A 19,190-nucleotide genomic window follows, 5' to 3' on the forward strand; every position below is an offset into this window, starting at 1 on the left:
CACCTCTCACACCTTGTCCCATGGGATGGGGCAGCTGCTCTGGGCACACACACTGACAGGGTAACACCCGAACTCTGTGAACCTCAGGCAGCCATTCCTTCCCCAAACCTGGGAAGGGATAAGGGCTGCAGTCCCTGGAGTTCCTATTCCCACAATACCTTTAGAAAAAAAGAGGTTTATTGACTTAAATAAAGAAACAGCTCTGAGGGGACGGAGGGGTGGGAAGAATCCATACTCTCATGCTAAGTGTGGGACTTTTCCTCCTCGTCTTCCCGCTGGAGCTGCTCGATGAGCTGCTGCCTCTCGGCCGCCTGGCGCATCCTCATCATCACCAGGCTCTCGTAGTCCCGCTCCGACACCACCGACACCTGGGAAGGAGCAGGAAACACACACAGTTCTTCAGAGGCAGCTCAGACTCCCAGACTTCCCCAACACCAGCGTTCCAGGCAGGAAATGGTTTGATCCCACAGAAATTGCGTGAGGTGGATGAAAGCTGCCTGGCTACAGGAAATAACCAGGAATTGTTATTAAAATGATTATTAAAAATAACCAGCAAGAAGTGTGGTTGGTGAGGAAAGCGGGACAGACATGGAGCCAGCATTCCATGAGGCTGGATGGGGAATTATTTTGGATGACAAGATCAGCCTGCACCTACAACGTTGGTGCCCGAAGTTCAGCGTACACTTCACCTGTTACAAAGGCTAATGCCATTAAAAAAAAAAATCAAACCTTTTTGGATGAGTCATGGAAGTGACTAACTCCCAACTGTCTGACGGTGCTGAGGCCCTGGCACAGGTTGCCCAGAGAAGCTGTGGCTGCCCCTGGATCCCTGGAAGTGTTCCAGGCCAGGTTGGACAGGACTTGGAACAACCTGGGATAGTGGAAGGTGGCCCTGCCCTGGGATGGACTTTAAGATCCCTTCCCACCCAAACCATTCCACGATTCTAACAGCTGCAATCAATGACCTTGGAGGCCTTTTCCACCAGAAACAATTCTAAGCAGCTGCAGAAAGAAAACCACCAGGGGTGTTCCCAAACCTGACACAGGAAAGGAACAGTTTTCCACAGCTCCCAGAGCCTCCCTGCTGCGTGTGGCAGCAACTGTCACGTCAAGGCAGTTGATTGCAGACTCTGCCTAATGAACGTGGGCAGCAGATGACAGCTGCTCCGGTGCTTTGGCGCTGCTTCCAAAGCCATTCCACACTAGTAGGTGGCCGTGCTATTTTGGATGTATGAAAGCACTGCAAGGCTTGGAAACATCCAGCTCATTCCTTGACAGTTCAGGTGGAAATAAGAGTTTCTTGACAGAAGGTGAATGGGAAAAAACCCCCTTCATATTCCTTTTTTCTAGGAAGCGGGTTAAGTGGTGATCACAGAGATTCAAGGAATCCCAGAATGGTTTGAGTGGGAAGGGATCTCAAACATCATTTGGTTCCAACCTCGTGCCATGGGCAGGGACACTTTGCACTAGCCAGGCTACTCCAACCTGGTTTTGAACACTTCCAGGGATGGGGCAGCCAGAGCTTCTCCAGATATTGAAGGATTTCTTAGGAAGCAGAAGGGATACAAAGGCAATAGAATGCCTAAGTAAGTCTCTGCATGGAAACATGGGCGAGCACAATTCCTTATCCTGTGCCAGCAAAGTGGTTCCTCCGGCTGCGAGGACACAATGCAAGCTCACAACAGATAAGGAACATCAAGAGGGAAATTAAGAGTCTAATTGGTGTCTTAGGAGCCACCTGAGCAAAATGACCTTTGGGTACTGGCAGCAGCAGTGTCTGAGAAAGCACCGATGGTATCAGCCCTAAGCCAGGATCCTTCCAAGTCCCATCCACCAACCCCAGGAATTTGCTGGGCTGGATGGAAGAGGCTGCCTGAGACTCATGCAGATGAATCACCCACACAAACCTGAAGCCCCACCTCACACTGGGATTGAAATTTAAAACAGCCAGGAGATTATTTACAGCCTGGTTTGGGAGCTCTGCTGACACAAGGAGCTCTCGGAGTGGCGGGAGGGAGAGCAGCCTGATCCAGGTGGGCTCCCAGCACGTGCTCCCGGGTGCCTGAGCGTGGGCTGAGGCTCCACCACTCCACACACCTACTTCCTGCAATCCTGGCAATTACCAACGGAGTGAAACCCAGTTTCTGACGTGGCTGACTCAGCAAGGGCTTGGCTCAAAACAAACACATCCACGCAGGGAGCGCAGCCCGGGAAGCAGCGACGGGTGGCACATGAAGAGAAGGCAGCAGCAGCGCTGGGGAGTTTTGGCATTCTGGGTCCAACCTGGCTGAATTCCTGCACTCCTGGCTGAGCTCTCCCTGGACTTGCTTCTTCATCCTGGTCTCCGAGTGCTCCAGCAGCTTCTTCTCTTCACTCCCGGACTCCGGGCTGCTCCAACAGGGTGTAAGTCTCTCCTGCACTCCGTTCTCCCCGCGTCGTCTCCTGCACTGTCGCTTTCTGCATCCCCTTCTCCCGTATTCCCTGGGTTCCTTCGGTGGGACTGAGTCACCGTCTCGTTCCCAGCCACCCACGGTGCTTTTCCGGCGGTGCCCCTCCGCAGAAGGTGCCTGGTTACCATGGCACCCGAGTGCCCTTCTGTTCTAGATGCCAGATTAGATCTGTTCTCATGGTGACTGTGCCTCTGCTGTTCCCCACCAGCCCGGAGCCGCAGCACACGTTTAACGAGCTCGCTCACACGCCGCCGCTCCTCTCCACTCCAGGGGAGACTCCTTCAGATCCGAGACAAGCCAAGTGCTCCTCACCACGGCGTGGAGTTTGCATTTCCTGCACTACCAGCCTCTCCGTGCTCCTTGCAGCTCCGGGAACGGGGCAGGAAGAGGTCGATCCTGTTGCGTGGCTCCCTGCTGATCCCTCAGCTCCCGCCTGTGAGGAGCCAGCTTTCCTGCTCCTCGCTGCCTTTCCTCACCATGGATACTTGGCGCAGGGGGTCCATCAAGTCCACCACCTTCTTCCGCCGCTTCTCCCTCAGGAGGCACAAAAAGCTGGGCAACCAAGTCATCATCCTGAACCAGAACAGCCACACTCTGGACACGGACGGCCAGAAGAGGGAATGCTTGAGGGATCTGAAGGACAAGTCCGAGTACCTGTCCTGTCAGAGCGAGCAGAACCTGGCCAAGGCACAAGCCCCTCCCAAGCCTCCCCGGCTGTACCTGGACAGTTCCAGCTGCCCCAACATCATCGACCGCACAGATTCCCACTCCGACCTCTCCTTTTCCGACGCTGCTCCGTACCACAAAGCCACTCCGACGCACAAGGACCAGGCTACGGACCACGGCACCTCAGAGGCAGGTCTCCCAAACAGCACCACTCTTCCCGACCTGGCTGACCCCTTCCTGTCCTTCAAAGTGGATTTGGGGCTATCGCTCCTTGAGGATGTGCTGCAGACCCTCAGGAAACAGAACCCCAGGGATTACGCCATTTGAAGGTATTCCTTGTCCATCACATCCCAGTTACTCACTGCTGCTGCCAGTTCCTCCGATTCCAGCGGGAGGAAGGGTACTGGAGCATGCCTGTTGTGTGTGGCCTGTTTTGTTGTCCTCGCCTCACCCGCCACAGACCATCCTTGTCCTTGCCAAGGAATCCTCTGGAGCAGAGCTCGCGGGCTCTGCGCTCAGGTGAGAGCACCGTCTGCTGTCTCACGGGCAACTTTCCGCTCTCCACCCCGGGAATTTCCCGCTCCGGACTGCGCGTCCCATCCTCAGGGAAGACTGGCATTTTTTGGGAAAGACTTATTTTGGGGATGTGACACTGTGGGGCAGGGACACACAGGGATTTGTCACGGACTGCTTGTGGAACAGCAGGCAGCCTGCAAGGAGGCAGCAGCACTGCACCCCGAAGCCAAAGCTTTGAGGGCTGAGAGACGGGAACTGGGGCTTCTCCTCCCACCATGTTTGGATGTGAAAGCTCAAAGCTGTTCCTCCGTTTTTTCTCTTCCTCCTTGTGGGTTTCTTTTCCCTTAACTCCAGTGCAGGCGGCACTCCCAGCCTGGAAACAGGTAAGCATCCAAGTAGGCTCCTGATACAGCACCAGCAGTGGATTTATCCTCCTGGCAGGAGAAGAGATGTCTCTGACACTGCTGCCTCACGCATGCACTGAGCTCCCAGCTGTACAGACATAGAAGAATAAATGTATCTGTGACTGGAACTGTCTGGTTGCCTCATTTCACTGGGAACAAGCCACAGAAATCCCAGGCACCAGGAGCACAGGGTATCTGGAGTGGCCCAGGTCCATCCTCCCTGGCACTGCAGGGTTTTATCATGGTGGGAGGGACACCTGTGTGGCTCTGAGGGAAGGACGGAGCTACTGGGACTTGATTTTCCCCTGAGGAGAGTTCACACAGCTCGGGGCAAGACAGGAACAGCTGCCCACCCTGAGCTGGACAGTGGGAAAGGCTCTGCCAGGCTGAGAACATTTTGGGCAGCACCAAGACAAACTGCTAAAAGAAACTATCAATTCTTACCTTTTTGACTGTTAGGGCTCTTTTTAAAATTAACAATAATAAGACTTCCATGCCCCCAGATAACCAGGAGCTTTGGAAGTGGCCACAGCAAAGTGCAGGGATACTCCAGGGAAGGCACAGCTGCCTCTTACCCTGTGAGATTCACCTCCCAAAGTCAGACACTAGGAAATAAACCCTCTGAAACCTCTGAAGGAGCTTAGAACAGGTACAAGAACACCAGGCAGGAGGCTTTTCTCAGGGCTGAATGGCTGAGGAGCCCTGGCAGGGAGATTCCACTGCAGGAGCAGGGAAAATCTTCCCAAAACTTAGCATTGCATGCTGTTGGAATGGCAAAACAAGCTCTCTGCAGCCACTGTGTGCTTTGAACCATCACACAGCCACTGCTCTCAATAGCCTGGAGTAATACTGTCCAAGCCACAGCTTTTGAATTCCAAGGGGAACTGGAGCCTGCTTGGCTGCAGCAGCTCTCCAGGAACTGCTGGACAATGTGCACCTGTTGCTGCAGGAGACAACCAGGCTGTGGAACACGAGCAGCTTCCACCTGGGAACTGCTCCCAACCCCCTGGCTGGGGTCTGGCTGTCCTTTACCTGTGGAATTTGGCTCTCAGGTCCTGGCTGGTTCTCCCAGGCAGGGAGTACTGGCTGCCTGTCCCAGACAGGGAGCAGAGGATGAGTAGTGAGCGGGTTGCCATGAGAACTCTGCAGGCTTGGGCTGTTTCCTGAAGCAGAGCAGCAGAGGAGCTGCTTTTGCACAGAGTGGGAACAAAACGGGGGTGGATTCAGACAAAAACAGAGGGGGGAAGCGAATAGGAAGCAAGGGCAGCTTAAATCAGAATGAGGTAAGTGCAGCCTGGAAGCAAGAGCGTGGAGCCTGGTGGCTGGGAAGCCAGGCTGGGTGTGAAGGGAAGAGGCAGAGGGAACAGGGACCTGGGAGCTCACTCTGCACACTCTTGAACTGGAGAGCACAAGCTAAGTCAGCTGGAAGCAGATCAGCCAAGAGGAGCTGTAAACACATTGCAGGTTTTAGAAGCATCCTAGTGGATGCAGCAGGAGGATTTGGGAAGGGTCTGCAGTGGGAACAAAGGAAAACAGGAAAGAGAGCAGCTTGGAGATGCAAGGCTGCAGTGCAATCCCAGAAAGTACAGCTTCTTACAGTTGAAAGCAGCAGAGAGGACAGCAGAGCCCCAGCTGTGCACTGCTGGGGAGGATGCAGGTCCCTGGAGCAGCTCTCAGAGCCAGGTGGGATTGAGGAGGCTGTGCTGGGCAGAGGTGAGTCACCAGCACTGTGTGCTGCTTTCCTGCTCTCCCTGCTGCCCCACCACACTAATCCTGCACTGCAGGCAGACGCTGCACTTCCACACTAACAAGCTCTGGGCATGGAAACAGGCCAAGGCAAACTCAGGGATCTGAACCCACAGAGGCTGGAATCCACCACCAAGCAAACCCCTTTGGTAGGAACGAGCCAGTTCTCACTCTCTGCTAGTGAGAAACTCTCAAATAACATGCTTTGGATTCTGCTTTTTGCCCCAGTTTCTTTCCTGACATTCTGCTGACTCTCCTGTGGCTGCAGGACTCTCCCTGGTCCTACAAGGACAGGATAGCAATCAGGTGTTCTAATGCACCATTACAAATAATATAAATAAAATACTTAATGAAACATCAAGAGAGTGAATGCACTGAACAATCTCACAAGCTTAAAAAATTTAGGGAGTGAACACACAGAGGGGTATTTAGCTTGATATTGCTGTCTCCTCCCTCCTGCAGACCCTAAGAGTAGAGGTTTGCTTCCAGCACTGAAACTTCCTCCTCCTGGGAATGCAGCGAGCAACCAAGGCTCTCTGAAGGAACCTTTCAGCAGCTCTCACTCAGAGGATTCCAACAGACAAGACATACTCAAAAAACCTATCAGAGTGGCACTGGAGGCTTTGGGCTGAGCAAGGAACATCCTTGTTCTTCACTTGGGAGAAAGGGAATGTGTGAAGATCCAAATAGCTCCCAGTGTGCTGCTGCCCAGGCAGGAGGTCCTTTAGAAAGCCACTGATCCAGCACAGAAAGGGCTGCTGGGAAAGCCAGGCCTGGCCCCAAGAGCTTCTACCTGACAGCACTCTGAGGTTTAGGCTGTTACAGCACCAGGTTTCCATCTCCTTACCTGTGAGCTCCTGGGCTGGCCGGTGCTGTCAGGGAGGACGGTGCTGGGGCGGCTCTGGGGCTGGCCCTCCAGCCAGGAAATCTTCAGGGGGTTATTTAGCAGGCCAACTTCATTCTTCACAGCCATTTCCTGGCAGGAAAAACACCCTTCCATCACCACCTGAATTTCAGATCCCCCTCCCTTCCCTCACAAGTCCCTAAGAATCATGTTCCCATCTCAGAATGGCCTCAAGGCCAAGTAAGGCACAAACAAGACCTATCTCTGGAAGTGTCCAAGGCCAGGCTGGATGGGGCTTGCAGCAACCTGGGCTAGTGGATGGTGCCCCTGCCCATGGCTGGGGGCTTGAAATGGATGGTCTTTTAAAGTCCCTTCAAATCCAAACCATTCCATGGTTCCACTCTGTAAGATTTTAAGGATCTTTCCAACCCAAACCATTCCATGGCTCTCAGATTTCACAGCTGCCCTACGTGAGAAGCACCTCTATGGTGCATACCCCTGCCAGCACTTTAAATATACAGGTCACACACAATTCTGGGGATTCTTATCATTTGGATATGAGCGAAAGAAAAGCTAACAAGGAAACTCTCATACAGCCCAAGTTCATGGAACTACTAAAATTTAGGGTAACTGATGACTTCTGCTCCCACAGCCACATGAATTATTATAGCTCACAGTGAGACAAGACATTTTGGGTTGTTTTTCACTGCAAATGCCCCTGATATCACCTCCAAAACACATGAGCCCAACTCCAAGGCATTTCACCTTCAGAGAGAGCTGAGTAAGTGCTCAGTGCCTGGTTTTTAAGGCAGTGCCTCTTCCCTCAGCCTGTTCCATGCACGACCTGTTTATGTGCCTGATCTCTGGGTTTGTGCCTCCAGCTGTGCCACTCCCTCCGTGCCTTTTGACTCTCATTACCCTTCTCCACTGCCTTAATGACAGGGCAGTGTCCTGGCTGTCACCCGTCCTGTGCCACCCCCAGCACAGCCAGCAGGGGCTCTGCACACTCACAGCTGCCTTCACCGTGGCAAATTCCACCACTGCACTCCCAGTCTTCCTGCTGGAGATCAACAAATTGAGCACATCACCATACTGTGGGAAGAAAGAAAGGAAAGAAAGTTAATTACAGAGCCAGGAGAGATGTCAAGTTCAGTTATCCAATGAACACAAAGAGAAAACATGTGTTTTCACAGACATGAGGCTCGAGCTGTCACCACTTCTGCCCTGCTTCCACCATTTCTGTCCCTGCAGGAAATAATCTGGGAAGGCATGGAGCTTCACACTTGGCTCCCCAGGGCAAGAGGGCTGCTGAGCTCAGAGTCAGAGCTCAGAGGGAAAAGAAAGATGCCAGGGTGGGATTGATCAGATCACAGGCTTGCCCGTGCCTGTCTCTGCGCTTGCCACAGCAGGGATGTGGAGTGCTCGAAGTGAAGGATGAGTGCACCACAACCACAGAGCCAGACGAAGTGGGCAGGGAGCACCCAGTGGGAAGAGTCTGCAGTTGTTCTGTTTCAGCCAGAGCTGTGAGCTGGGAAACAGCTCCCAGCTCAGGGATCAAAGGATCCAACTTGGTTCAAAGGTTGGATTTGATTATTTAAGAGATTTTTTTCCAACCTTAATAACTCCACGATCATGCTGATGAGCTCTTAAAACTGCATAGGAAAGCTGAACAGGGAAGGAAATGAGCCACTCCAGTTTACAGCTTACAAGGGTGTGGAGTGACAGGACACAGGGAATGGCTTCAAACCAGCTGTTTAGATCAGATTACCCGTGTAGATTAGATTATTAGGATAAAATCCTTCCCTGGGCAGGTGCTGAGGCCTTGGCACAGGTTGCTCAGAGAAGATGAAGCTGCCCCATCCCTGGAAGTGTCCAAGGCCAGGTTGGACAGGGCTATGGAGCAACTTGGTCTAGTGGAAGGTGTCCCTGCCTGTGGCAAGGGGGGGAACTGAATAATTTTTAAAGCCCCTTGCGACCCAAACCATTCCATGATTCTGTGATACGCAGCTTGCCAGAATTCACTATTCCTACAGCCCTGAGGCGAGGGGAAGACCCAGTAATACACAGGGAAGAGTGTCAGAGAGGACCTTTTGCAGGATCTGCAGCAGCACATCTTTGGAGTATCCCCCTCCAGTCTCATCTTCCTTCCTGCATTTCCACCTGATCTGGGGAACAAACGGCAGGAGTTAATTCTTCCCCGTTTGGATGTGCTGCCTGCTCAAGCAGCTCCCACCCCCCTGCACATTCACCACGTCTGCTATTTCCAGCCACACTCCCAGGCCTGCCAAGACAGTGATCTCAGCATGGGAGTGAGCACAGGGAACAAACTGTTTGGGGAACAGGGAGAAACGCTGCTCACTGGAATAAAAAAAGATCGCACTTGAAAGGATGCTAATGGCTTTGCCAGGGTAATTAGCAGATATTTCCCTGTGTTTAAAGCACAGACAACTCAATCCCAGGCTCTGAAATCTGGAGCAGACAAAGAAAAGGTGACTGAGGAAGGAATTCCAGCAGCAAGGACAGGAGCTATTCACCTGATGATACACATTCCATGGAGGAATTTCATCTCCAGTATAAAAAAGGATGTGCCAGCTTAGCAAGGTTGAAATGTCCCTTCTGTTTTCCACCACGTTCTATATCAGTTTTCACCAAAACACAGCTTTTTAAGGATGTCTTACCTTGAGTTTAGGTGTTATTTTGCCTTCTGCTCCATTTCTTTCCTGCTTGCCTAAAGAAAGGAAAAAAAAAAAAAAAGATGGAAAGGACATGGGTTGAAATTCCTCAGCATTTTGCACAACTTCTTCCCTGAGAACATACATATGATGAAACACTTTGGGATTTCCACTGGAGCATTCCAGTCCCAAAAATCTCGTGCAACAGGAACTGCAGCACAGACTGAATACTCCATGGCATCATTTTTCCTTTTTAGGAAGCACAGACTTGCCATGATCAAGGCTAGAAACAGGTCAGCAAAAACACAAGCAGGAGACGTGTTCTGAGGCATTTTTCCCTGCAAGAAGGTTGGAAAAATTCAGGGTGGACAGGTGCCAAAGAGCCCAAGGCCACCTGCAGGTGCTCTCCTGTGCTCACCTCGGCTGTGCTGCTCCCTTTCCAGGCGGATCTGCTCCCTGACCAGCCTCTGCTGCTCCTCCAGCTGCCGGGAGCCCTCCTCCCGCAGGCGGATTATCTGCGGCACAGGGAACACAGCACGGGCACCTGAGGCACGGAGCCAGGGCTGGAATGTCACCTGGACACTTCCAAGGACAGCCTGGGCCTCACACTCATCTCCTGGGATACCCCTCCTGCCACTTGCCCTGGGACAGCTCCAAAAGGAGCAGCCTGGTGTGGTGGAAGGGGTCCCTGAGCACGGCAGGGGCTGGAAGTGGGCTTTAAGGTTCCTCGCAACCCAAACCATTCCAGGATTCCCTGATTCACAGAGCCTTTTAATCCCAAAGGTTAAAGGACTGCTCTCCTGAGATTTTTTGCACCTTGAGAGGAACAGCAGATTTGTCTTTACAAACAAGCTGTGGGTCTGCTGGGAGACAAATCTAGCACTGGGAGATAAAAGAAACATTGGGAAGGATTCCACTGACTGATGAATGGAAAAAGAGATTTGCTTTTACAAATAAAATGTAGGTTTGCTGATAAATGAAATCAGACATTGTAAGATGAAAGAAACAATGGGGAAGAAAAACCCCTAAATTCCATAAGAATTAAAAACCGAAAGGGAGGGTTATACATTAGAGGAAAATCTTTGGTATCAGTCGTATCGGGGAGTCTGTACCTCTCAAGTACCTCAGCCAATGGGGAAAGAGAGAAGGGAAATGCAGCTAGGAAATCAGGATAAAAAGGGAGGCTGTGTTCTCCAAAAATTCAAGACACCCCAGAGGAATGCCCCATGGCCTCTACCTTTTTTTTAAATAAAGTAAAAGGACTCCTCTGTCTCCTTTTTGGACATAAACCTCTGATGTTTGTGGATCAATTTTCCATGGGATGACAACCTCATCCCATGGATTTCATCAGGAATGGAAATACTTCCAGCAATTCTTCTCAAAAATAGCAGAGAGAACTAAGAATTTATCCATACTTCTTCTTCTAATGATCTCGTTATCCTGATCTCCTCCTCCTCGTTCTCCTGGGACTGGGCTTCCCGTTCTCTGGCTTCAAGATCTGCAGAGAAAGAAACAAAATTAAAACGATCCAAAGAGAACTTGAATTTTCCCTGCTGGCCAGAGGAAGATTGTGGTTGTGATATTTTATGAAAATCCCTTTGCTAGGATTTTCTTCTCCTGAGAAGCTGAAGGGCCTCAGCTTCAAGTGTAAACAATTTGTTATCTGCTGCTGTGGAATGCAGCAGGTGCTTCCTCGATTGGTCAGTGTGGGATGTTTCTGCTTGGTGGCCAATCCAGGAGGCAGCAACTCTCGGACTCTCTGGGAGTCACAGAACTTTGTATTCACTCCTTTCTATTCCTGTCTCACCTTCTGATGAATCTTTCTCTCTGTTCTTTGTAGCATAGTTACAGTGTGGTCTTTTTTAATGTTATCTATATCATAATACAATAAACCAGCCTTCTGAAATGGAGTCAAGATCTCTCCTTCGCTTCACCAAGTCCTGACTGCCCTGAAGACCCACGGTAATAAATGGTGACCCCAGACGTGGCAATAGAAGATGGATAGATCCCAAAATTGGCTTCAGCTACACCAATATCCTGACAGCTCTGCTGCCTCTCCTCTGGCCTCCCACACCAAAGGAGCCTTAAGTCCTCATCCCCCTAATTCCCACAGCAGGACCTAATTCCCTCCTTCCCAGAGCAGGACCACCCCAGCTGTGGCTGTGAGAGGAGATTCCAGGTCTACTGGGCTGCTCTAGGGACAAAGGAACCAGAGTCATCCACCACGGATTGACCCCTGTGGAAGGAGAAATGCAAACAGCCAGCTAGGGGAGACCTGAGGAGAAAGTGAGGGTTTGATTTGCTCACCAAGCTTTACTTTCTTCCTCTTCTCATCGAGTTTCTGTGTCCTTGCTGCAGCCTCCTTCTTCGCCCTCCGCACCCTGTCATAGGCTGCCTGCCAAGGAACCAGCACAACAGTGGGAAACTACAGAAACCAGGAGAGAAACTGGAAAACAGGGAACACAATGACATCAGGGACTGAAACCCTGTCAGCAGGGCTGAAGCATCTGCTGCTTCTTGGATTACAAGCTTCGCCAGTACCTGAAAACAGGAGCTCATGTTTTTAGCTTTTATCAACTGGAATCAACACTTTGCCCTCTCCTGAGCTAATTTGGAGAGCGTTCCTTGCTCATTTTTTGGTTTTATTCTTTCCAGGGACATTTCCAGGTTCTTTTAGGCCTTGGGCAGTGGGTTCTCAGCCACTTCCCCAAAGCCCCAGAAGGATCCAAGCTCTCCTGTGTCCCTCAGACAGCAAAGCTTGGAGCCTCAGGAATCACATCCAAGTATTACTCATTTGTCAGCCCCCGACTCAACAGGAATGGCAGATGTTGCCATGGGAATTTGGTGTTTCTTAGCCAGGGATGGTGTTATTAAATGGGATATGCCCCAGTCCAGCACATTATTAAAGGCAGAATCTCAGGGCAGAGCTGCTCCCAGCAGCAAATCCCAAACGCCACATTTCTCCAAGCTTTTACCTGGCACCTGAGATTTGATCTCATGGAGAAGCAGGGGGAATAACAGCTGAGATTTGTATTCATGGAGCCTCTGTCAGAGCACAGAGCAGGACAGGCAGGAATGCAGCTCCCAGCACCACCCCAAAATCTCACCCTGGCCCAGGGAGCATCCTTACCCTGGCTGCTGCATCTGTGAGCCCAGCACCACCCCAAAATCCCACCCTGGCCCAGGGAGCATCCTTACCCTGGCTGCTGCATCTGTGAGCCCAGCACCACCCCAAAATCCCAGGCCCAGGGAGCATCCTTACCCTGGCTGCTGCATCTGTGAGCACAGCACCACCCCAAAATCCCAGGCCCAGGGAGCATCCTTACCCTGGCTGCTGCATCTGTGAGCACAGCACCACCCCAAAATCCCAGGCCCAGGGAGCATCCTTACCCTGGCTGCTGCATCTGTGAGCACGGCCAAGGCCTGGGACAGCTGGTGGAAAATTTCCGCTGGGAACGACAAGAAATAAGGGCAAGATGAGGGAAAGCAGGTGAGGGACCTGGAGAAGAACCAGGAGAGACTATTCCTGCAGGAAGGTCTCTCCAAGGAACAAAAATCACCTCTCAAGAGATTTCTAAGCCAATCTCTGGCCAGGGCCACCTCAGCTCAAAGGTGTTACACAAACTTGAGAGTAAATAAAGAAACAAAAAACTGGGAGTGTTTCATTTTAAGAGATATCTTGGAACAGCACAAACTTAATTTTTCTTGCTGATTCTTTTTATTTTGGGTTGCAATATCTCCTTCATTCCACATTTAGCTGGAGCTTCACAGTTTCCTTCTCCCTCTCAGTGCTTTTCCTTCAACAAGAAGTCCTGCTTATGTTGTACTGGAAGTTGTTGCATTACAGCCTTCTATCCTTTAAAAGTCTCTCCTCTTGTCCCATTACAAGCATGGGCAAGTTGCATTTATTTTTCATAAAGACGAATTATCAGTCTTGACACACAAAATACAAAGTAACTGTTAATTCTACGACCTCCATCCACAGCAATCCCTTGCTGCGGGCAGCTGAAATTCCCCCCTTGCCCTGCCCACAGATAAAAGGATTTATGGAGTGCTGGTGAAGTTTGGACTGGGAGAGATACAGATCAAAGCAGTGTCCAAACAGGCAAAGGCTGGGAAGGTTTGGAGGGGTGCAGCTGTGATTTGCAGCACTGACTTACTGCTGGTGTTTCCAAACCCAAGCAAAGTCAACACCAACAGGAGCAACTCCCAGCCCTGTGTGTATTCCCAGGGACACACACCCAGCACTTAGGGAAGCAGAGGCACTTCCAGGAGCCCGGAGAAGGGAAAACTGCAGCAGGAAGAGCTGCCCCATTGTCAGAACCCAGGACATCCCTCTGGGTGCCCTGGGTGGCCCGAGCCCCTGGCAGGGGGCTCTGAGACCCTGGCATGCAGCCAAAGACACGTGTGGGGTTTTGATCTTAGCCCGTGGAGCAAATTACCAACTCTGTAGGAAGAATTACAAGCCACACACACAAGTTTAGGTGTTGTAGTAGAAGTAATCATGAAGGGAAAGGAAGGATTTTTGAGTGCTGTACAGGGGGGTTTTAAGCCTTGAACGCAGGGGTCCAAGTTTTGTACATGGGGGTCAGGGGCTCTAAGATGGAGGGATTTGGGTGTGCCCTGTCCTCCTTCTTTTTCCTTCCTAACCTCCATGTCTTTGGTGGTGTTGGCACTCACAGATTGGTCTAGAGTAGAAAGTCACCATTCAATATAGATGATAGGTGTGGTTGTGATATTTTATGAAAATCCCTTTGCTGGGATTTTCTTCTCCTGAGAAGCTGAGAGGGCCTCAGCTTCAAGTGTAAACAATTTGTTATCTGCTGCTGTGGGATGCAGCAGGTGCTTCCTCGATTGGTCAGTGTGGGATGTTTCTACTTGCTGACCAATCAAGGGGGCAGCAGCTCTCCGACTCTCTGGGAGTCACAGAACTTTCTTATTCACTCCTTTCTATTCCTGTCTCACCTTCTGATGAATCTTTCTCTCTGTTCTTTGTAGCATAGTTACAGTGTGGTCTATTTAATGAAATCTATATCATAATATAATAAACCAGCCTTCTGAAATGGAGTCAAGATCTTTCATTCGCTTCACCAAGTCCTGACTGCCCTGAAGACCCACGATAATAAATGATGACCCCAGATGTGGCAATAGATAGGCATTGGGGGAAAAGTATAAACGTGTAACACGTAATGTGTGATATAAAAGATGGCAGCAGCCCCTGGGAGGGCAGTGTGCCTTTGTCTGACCTGCTGAACGGGCCACAGCAGCTCAGAGAGAAGAATCTTTAGATAACCAACAATAAACTACCTCGAGACCGGACAACAGAGGACTACTGAGTCTTTGTTGGAAGGCACGGGTTGGAGGAGAGACTTTTCCATCTTTCGGGGTCACCCCAATCCGGGGCACGAGTCCCCACACCCCATCTCACCTGCCCGGGGGTTGTCGGGGTTCTTGTCCGGGTGGCAGGTGAGGGCCTTCTGCCGGAACGCCGTCTTCACCTGCAGGGGCCACACCGGGGGTTACTGGGGGGAAACTGCTTTGTCTCTGCCAAGAAAAGCACCTTGGAAACCCAAAATAATCCCTGCGTTCAAGGGTAACCCGCTGGGCCCAGGACATGGATGTGGCTGGAAGGAAGTGGAGCTTTTAAAAGCTGTTTTGGCCGCCAGGTGTTTTGTGCGGCAGCAGTTAAAGCTCAGGTTAAAAAAAAAATGGGAGAGGGGGAAAGGGGAGAAGGAAAAAAAAGGAGATAAATAAAAAAGGAGAGAAGAGGGGAAAAAAAAAGGGGGGGGAAGAGGGAGAGGGAAAAGAGGAAAAAATATAGAGGAAGGAAATCAAAGAGGAAAAAGGAAAAAGGAAAAAGGAAAAAGGAAAAAGGAAAAAGGAAAAAGGAAAGGAAAAAGGAAAAAGGAAAGGAAAAAGGAAAAAGGAAAGGAAAAAGGAAAGGAAATTTCAAGGAAAGGAAAGGAAAGGAAATTTCAAGGAAAGGAAATTTCCAGGAAAGGAAAGGAAAGGAAATTTCCAGGAAAGGAAAGGAAATTTCCAGGAAAGGAAAGGAAATTTCAAGGAAAGGAAAGGAAATTTCAAGGAAAGGAAAGGAAATTTCAAGGCAATTTCAAGGCAAGGCAATTTCAAGGCAAGGCAAGGCAAGTTGGGGGGGTTGGAAGGGGGAGATGATAAAAAGTGAGGGAAGAGAAAAAACCCAGAACGAGAACCAAAAAAGAGGGAAAGGGAACTGAAAGGGGGAAAGGAAAAAAGAGGGAAAGGAAAACAAACGGGGAAAGGAAGAGAAGTAGAAAAGAATAAAAAGGGGGGGGGGGGGAAATTAAAGAGAACGAAAAATGGGGAAATGGAAAGAAAAAAGTGGAAAGGAAAAAAAAAAGGGGGGGGGAAGAAAAAGGAGGCCACTCTATCCCACTACCAACCAATTCCCTGCTCTAACAAGTGGAAAAAGTTGTGTCCCGGCCCCACCTGGTGGACAAAACCCCCGGGATCGGGGATGTGCAGGAAGAGCCCTGCAGACGCCCCCACCTCCTGCAGCAGAGCCCGGCTGAGGGAGAGGCGTCTCCTCGCCGGGCTCCATCCTCCAACCTCCCACTTCAGGCAAGAATTCCCCGCGGTGTCCCACCTAAGGCCGCTCTCTGGCGGCGGGCAGCCATTCCCTTTATTCCCTGTTCATCCCGGTATTCCAGCCCTGGCCCGAGCCCCTCTGCGGCTCTCTCCTTGCTGCCTTTAGCACCGACTAACCAACGAAATTCAACTAAAAACTGCCAACGTGTCGTTCCGGGCGCACAAAATGAACGGCGTGCCTTTTGGGCGCTCGGACGAACCTTTAAGAACGGGATTTAGGGATCGACACGGGAATTTCCCTTCGGGAAGCACATAAATAAAGCGAGAGCAACACGTCCCAGACCAAGCCCGCGGTTCTCTCCTCCTCCGAAGGCGGGTTCCGCCCCGCAGGATTGAGGGGTGAACCGGGGGAACGAGGCCAGTTCCGGGAAAACCGGGATGTGACAACGCCAACATCAGTAAAGAAGGGATTTTTGCGTTTGACGGCCCCGGTCCCGCAGCAGCGCTTGGAGCAGCCCCTCAGCCGCGCCGGGAACCCGCCGCTCCCGAGGACACCGGGAAAAGGGATGGAGGGGAGAGAAGGAGCCCGTCCCGAGCCGCCCGCGCCCCTCACCTCCTTCTCGGACGCCTTCTCGCCGATGCCCAGCAGCCCGTAGAGGTCCCGCTCCAGCAGCTCCTTATCCACCGCCATCTTCGCGCTTCCCGGTTCCGCTCCTTGCGCCGCCGTCGCTGGGAAATGTAGTCCCCGCACGCCGCCGCGCCACGCGCCGCCCGGGAAGGTTGGACTACAAGCACCGTGATGCACCGCGCGGCCCCAGAGGACGGGAACGTTAGCGTGCGCGGCGCCGTGCTGGGCATGCTGGGTGTTGTAGTTCTTTAGCGGCGGCTCTTAGCGGGGATAAACTGGATGAAAACTACAAGTCCCGTGGGGCCTTGCGCGGGCACAGAGTCCTCAGAGAACACAGCACGTGGGTCCCGCTGTCCGCCAAGGTCACCACTGAGCGCGTCCCCAAGTGCCACAGAGAGATCCACATCCATGCGCTAAATCCCTCCAGGAATGGCACTCCGCCACCTCCTCGGGAAGCCTGTGGCAGTGGGGGGGGGGGTTGATGGGTGGGGTGGTGCGAGCCCAGCTACACACCCTGTTCCCAAAAACATACTGGTTTGTGTTGTCCCCAAAAAGCATCCATCTCAGCCCAAGGCACAGCTCCTCGGGAAATTATTGTTTTCTTATTGATCTAAAACACCTCCCTTTCCCCCCACTGCTCTAAGAAGAAAACACTGTACAAGAAAGCCGATCCAATTATTCCCATAGCACGGGAGACGGAATTTTTCAGCCCTTACTCGTTTATTCCAGTAGGATTTCTGTCGTCATGGCTGAAGGTTTCTTAACTTTATCAACAATAGCAACAAACCTGAGATCAGCCTGAGATCATGAAGAAAACTGGATAGCCGTGTTCCCAGCTCAATGAGTTGTTTCAGAGAGCTGTTCTTAGCCAGCAGAGCAATAAACTGAAAGGTTCCTGGCGTGTCTCCATGGAGCCTCACCCAAGCAGTGCCTCGGCCCTCAGGGTGCAGACCCAAGTCATCGTCAGGGCTGTTCCAAGCCTTGCTCCACTGCCACCTCCTTCTTCTTGATGAGAATCCTGGAGTGGTTTGTGCTCAAAGGGACCTTAAAGATCATCCAAGTTCCACCCCCTGCCATGGGCAGGGACGCCTTCCACTATCCCAGACTGCTCCAAACCCTGTCCAGCCTGACCTGCGATGCTTCCAGGGATGGGACAGCCACAGCTGCTCTGGGCAACCTGTGCCAGGGCCTCACCCCCGAACAGGGAAGGATTTCTTCCCAGTACTCCACCTAAATCTCCCCTTTTCCATTTTTGGAGCCATCCCTCTTCTCCTAACCCTGCAGTTCCTGATGAGTTGTAGCCCTGGCCGTGCTGAGGCCACCTGTGGCCATCGTGGTGCCACTTTGGGCACCTCCTGTGGCCTCCCTCTGAGGATCCCACTCCTGTGACCCCTTCTCGCCCTACAAGACACAAAATTTATCCCCCGATGCCTGTCCCTAAACCCAAGCACAGCCACCTCAGCCCTTCGGGGCTGTCCCACGCCTCAACAGTGGCCCTTTGTGACAGCCCCGCCAGTGACGTCACAGCAGCCACGAGGACGCTGGCCACGTCACAGAAGCAGCAGAGGGGGCCCAGAGCCGCAATCCCAGGGCGAGGCCCGTGGGATGCAAACACCGCTATTCCAGCCCCACCACGGCCCCGCCGTTGAGGTGTGGCACAGCCCCGGAGGGCCGAGGAGCCGCGGGCTTTCGGGGAGAGGTACCTGCCAACAGACTTTGTGCCTCTCGCGGGGCGAGATGTCATCGAGGGAGGACACTCCGGAGCCGGGCACCTCCGCCGCCAGCGCCGGCCAGGCCGCCGCGGCCGCGCCGCGGGACGACGGCCCGGAGGAGTGCCCGGAGTGCCGGCACATCAGCACCGCCTGCTCCAGCTCCTGCCGGCACTGCTTCTGCCAGCTGTGCCTGTGGGACTGGAGCCTGGGCGAGGCCACGTGCCCGCGGTGCCGGCGGCCCACGCGCCACCCCTACCCCCAGCACGTGGCCCTGTACCACGAGGTGCAGGACCGCGTGTACGACAGGAAGCGCAGATGGCGCGGCCGCTCCGCGCGGAGCTGCTCCGGGAGCTTGGGGCGTGGCGGCTGGGAGAGGAGGCCGAGGAGATCCGTGAGGTGGCCCCGCGATGGCCACTGGCAGTCTCGGCGCGGCCGAGGCAGCGACTCCCCGAGGAGGAGGTGGTGGCGGCAGCAGAGGAGGGCGTGGGAGGACACACCTGAGGAGGGACAAACTCCGAGGTTGGAATGGGCCATCCCGGCCTCCTCGCAGGGACGGCGATCCCGGCGCGGGTCCCGCAGGTCGTGGAGCCAGCAGGAACGGTCCCGGGGCCGCCGCAGGGAGCGTTCCCATGGCTGGGACGGGTCCTCCGGGAGAGAGCAGGACACCCAGACGGTCTCCCCCGAGCACTCCGCGAGGCAGAGGCGCTGGAGGAGCTGGAATGCCGATGACAGACGCGCTCCAGGGCCCCAACACGATGCCCCCTCAGACAGGAGTGAGACACGCCAGTTGGAAGACTCCGATTCCTCCGGACAACAGCACGCAAGGGGGAGGCAAAGCCGGGGCAGATCCCAGAGGAGAGGCCAGAACTCCCAGGCAGGCTCCCAGAGAACGGTGCCCCACGGGCGCTCCAGAAACCAGAGGCGCTGGAGGAGCTGGAATACTGATGACAGACACACTCCAAGGCCCCAACGTGGCACCCCCTTG

General features: G+C 52.8%; 2 protein-coding genes across 6 annotated transcripts; one reads left to right on the plus strand and one right to left on the minus strand.

Annotated features, from left to right (window-relative positions):
* Nucleotides 1–25: 25 nt before the first annotated feature.
* On the minus strand, nucleotides 26–16,625 carry DNAJC17 (DnaJ heat shock protein family (Hsp40) member C17). 5 transcript variants are annotated; one of them, XM_038138255.1, is made up of 12 exons: nucleotides 16,479–16,625; nucleotides 14,727–14,796; nucleotides 12,689–12,747; nucleotides 11,606–11,693; nucleotides 10,714–10,796; nucleotides 9,717–9,813; nucleotides 9,305–9,354; nucleotides 8,714–8,791; nucleotides 7,638–7,718; nucleotides 6,630–6,758; nucleotides 5,069–5,199; nucleotides 26–368 (listed from the first exon to the last, which is right to left on the minus strand). In XM_038138255.1, the coding sequence occupies exons 1-12, from the start codon at nucleotides 16,554–16,556 to the stop codon at nucleotides 329–331; spliced, it is 984 nt and encodes a 327-aa protein (XP_037994183.1). In that variant the 5' UTR covers nucleotides 16,557–16,625; the 3' UTR covers nucleotides 26–328. The 5 variants fall into 5 exon arrangements, with proteins under 5 accessions (XP_037994183.1, XP_037994186.1, XP_037994184.1 ...); XM_038138256.1 differs by lacking the exon at nucleotides 5,069–5,199 and having other exon boundaries at nucleotides 160–368; XM_038138257.1 differs by lacking the exons at nucleotides 26–368; nucleotides 5,069–5,199 and adding an exon at nucleotides 3,942–4,066.
* C5H15orf62 (chromosome 5 C15orf62 homolog) lies at nucleotides 900–3,466 on the plus strand. The gene is made up of 2 exons (XM_038138283.1): nucleotides 900–2,403; nucleotides 2,659–3,466. The coding sequence occupies exon 2, from the start codon at nucleotides 2,928–2,930 to the stop codon at nucleotides 3,441–3,443; it is 516 nt and encodes a 171-aa protein (XP_037994211.1). The 5' UTR covers nucleotides 900–2,403; nucleotides 2,659–2,927; the 3' UTR covers nucleotides 3,444–3,466.
* Nucleotides 16,626–19,190: the final 2,565 nt, after the last annotated feature.

This window comes from Motacilla alba, chromosome 5, assembly GCF_015832195.1.
Source record: "Motacilla alba alba isolate MOTALB_02 chromosome 5, Motacilla_alba_V1.0_pri, whole genome shotgun sequence".
Taxonomy (NCBI): Eukaryota; Metazoa; Chordata; class Aves; order Passeriformes; family Motacillidae; genus Motacilla; species Motacilla alba.

Coding starts and splice junctions, on each gene's coding strand:
- DNAJC17 (XM_038138255.1), bottom strand. CDS start 16,556: ATGGCGGTGGATAAGGAGCTGCTGGAGCGGGACCTCTACGGGCTGCTG. Junction 7,719..8,713: donor TGCTGCAGATCCTGCAAAAG/GTCCTCTCTGAC, acceptor TTCTTCCCACAG/TATGGTGATGTGCTCAATTT. Junction 369..5,068: donor CTGAGAGCCAAATTCCACAG/GTAAAGGACAGC, acceptor GCTCCTTCCCAG/GTGTCGGTGGTGTCGGAGCG.
- C5H15orf62 (XM_038138283.1), top strand. CDS start 2,928: ATGGATACTTGGCGCAGGGGGTCCATCAAGTCCACCACCTTCTTCCGC.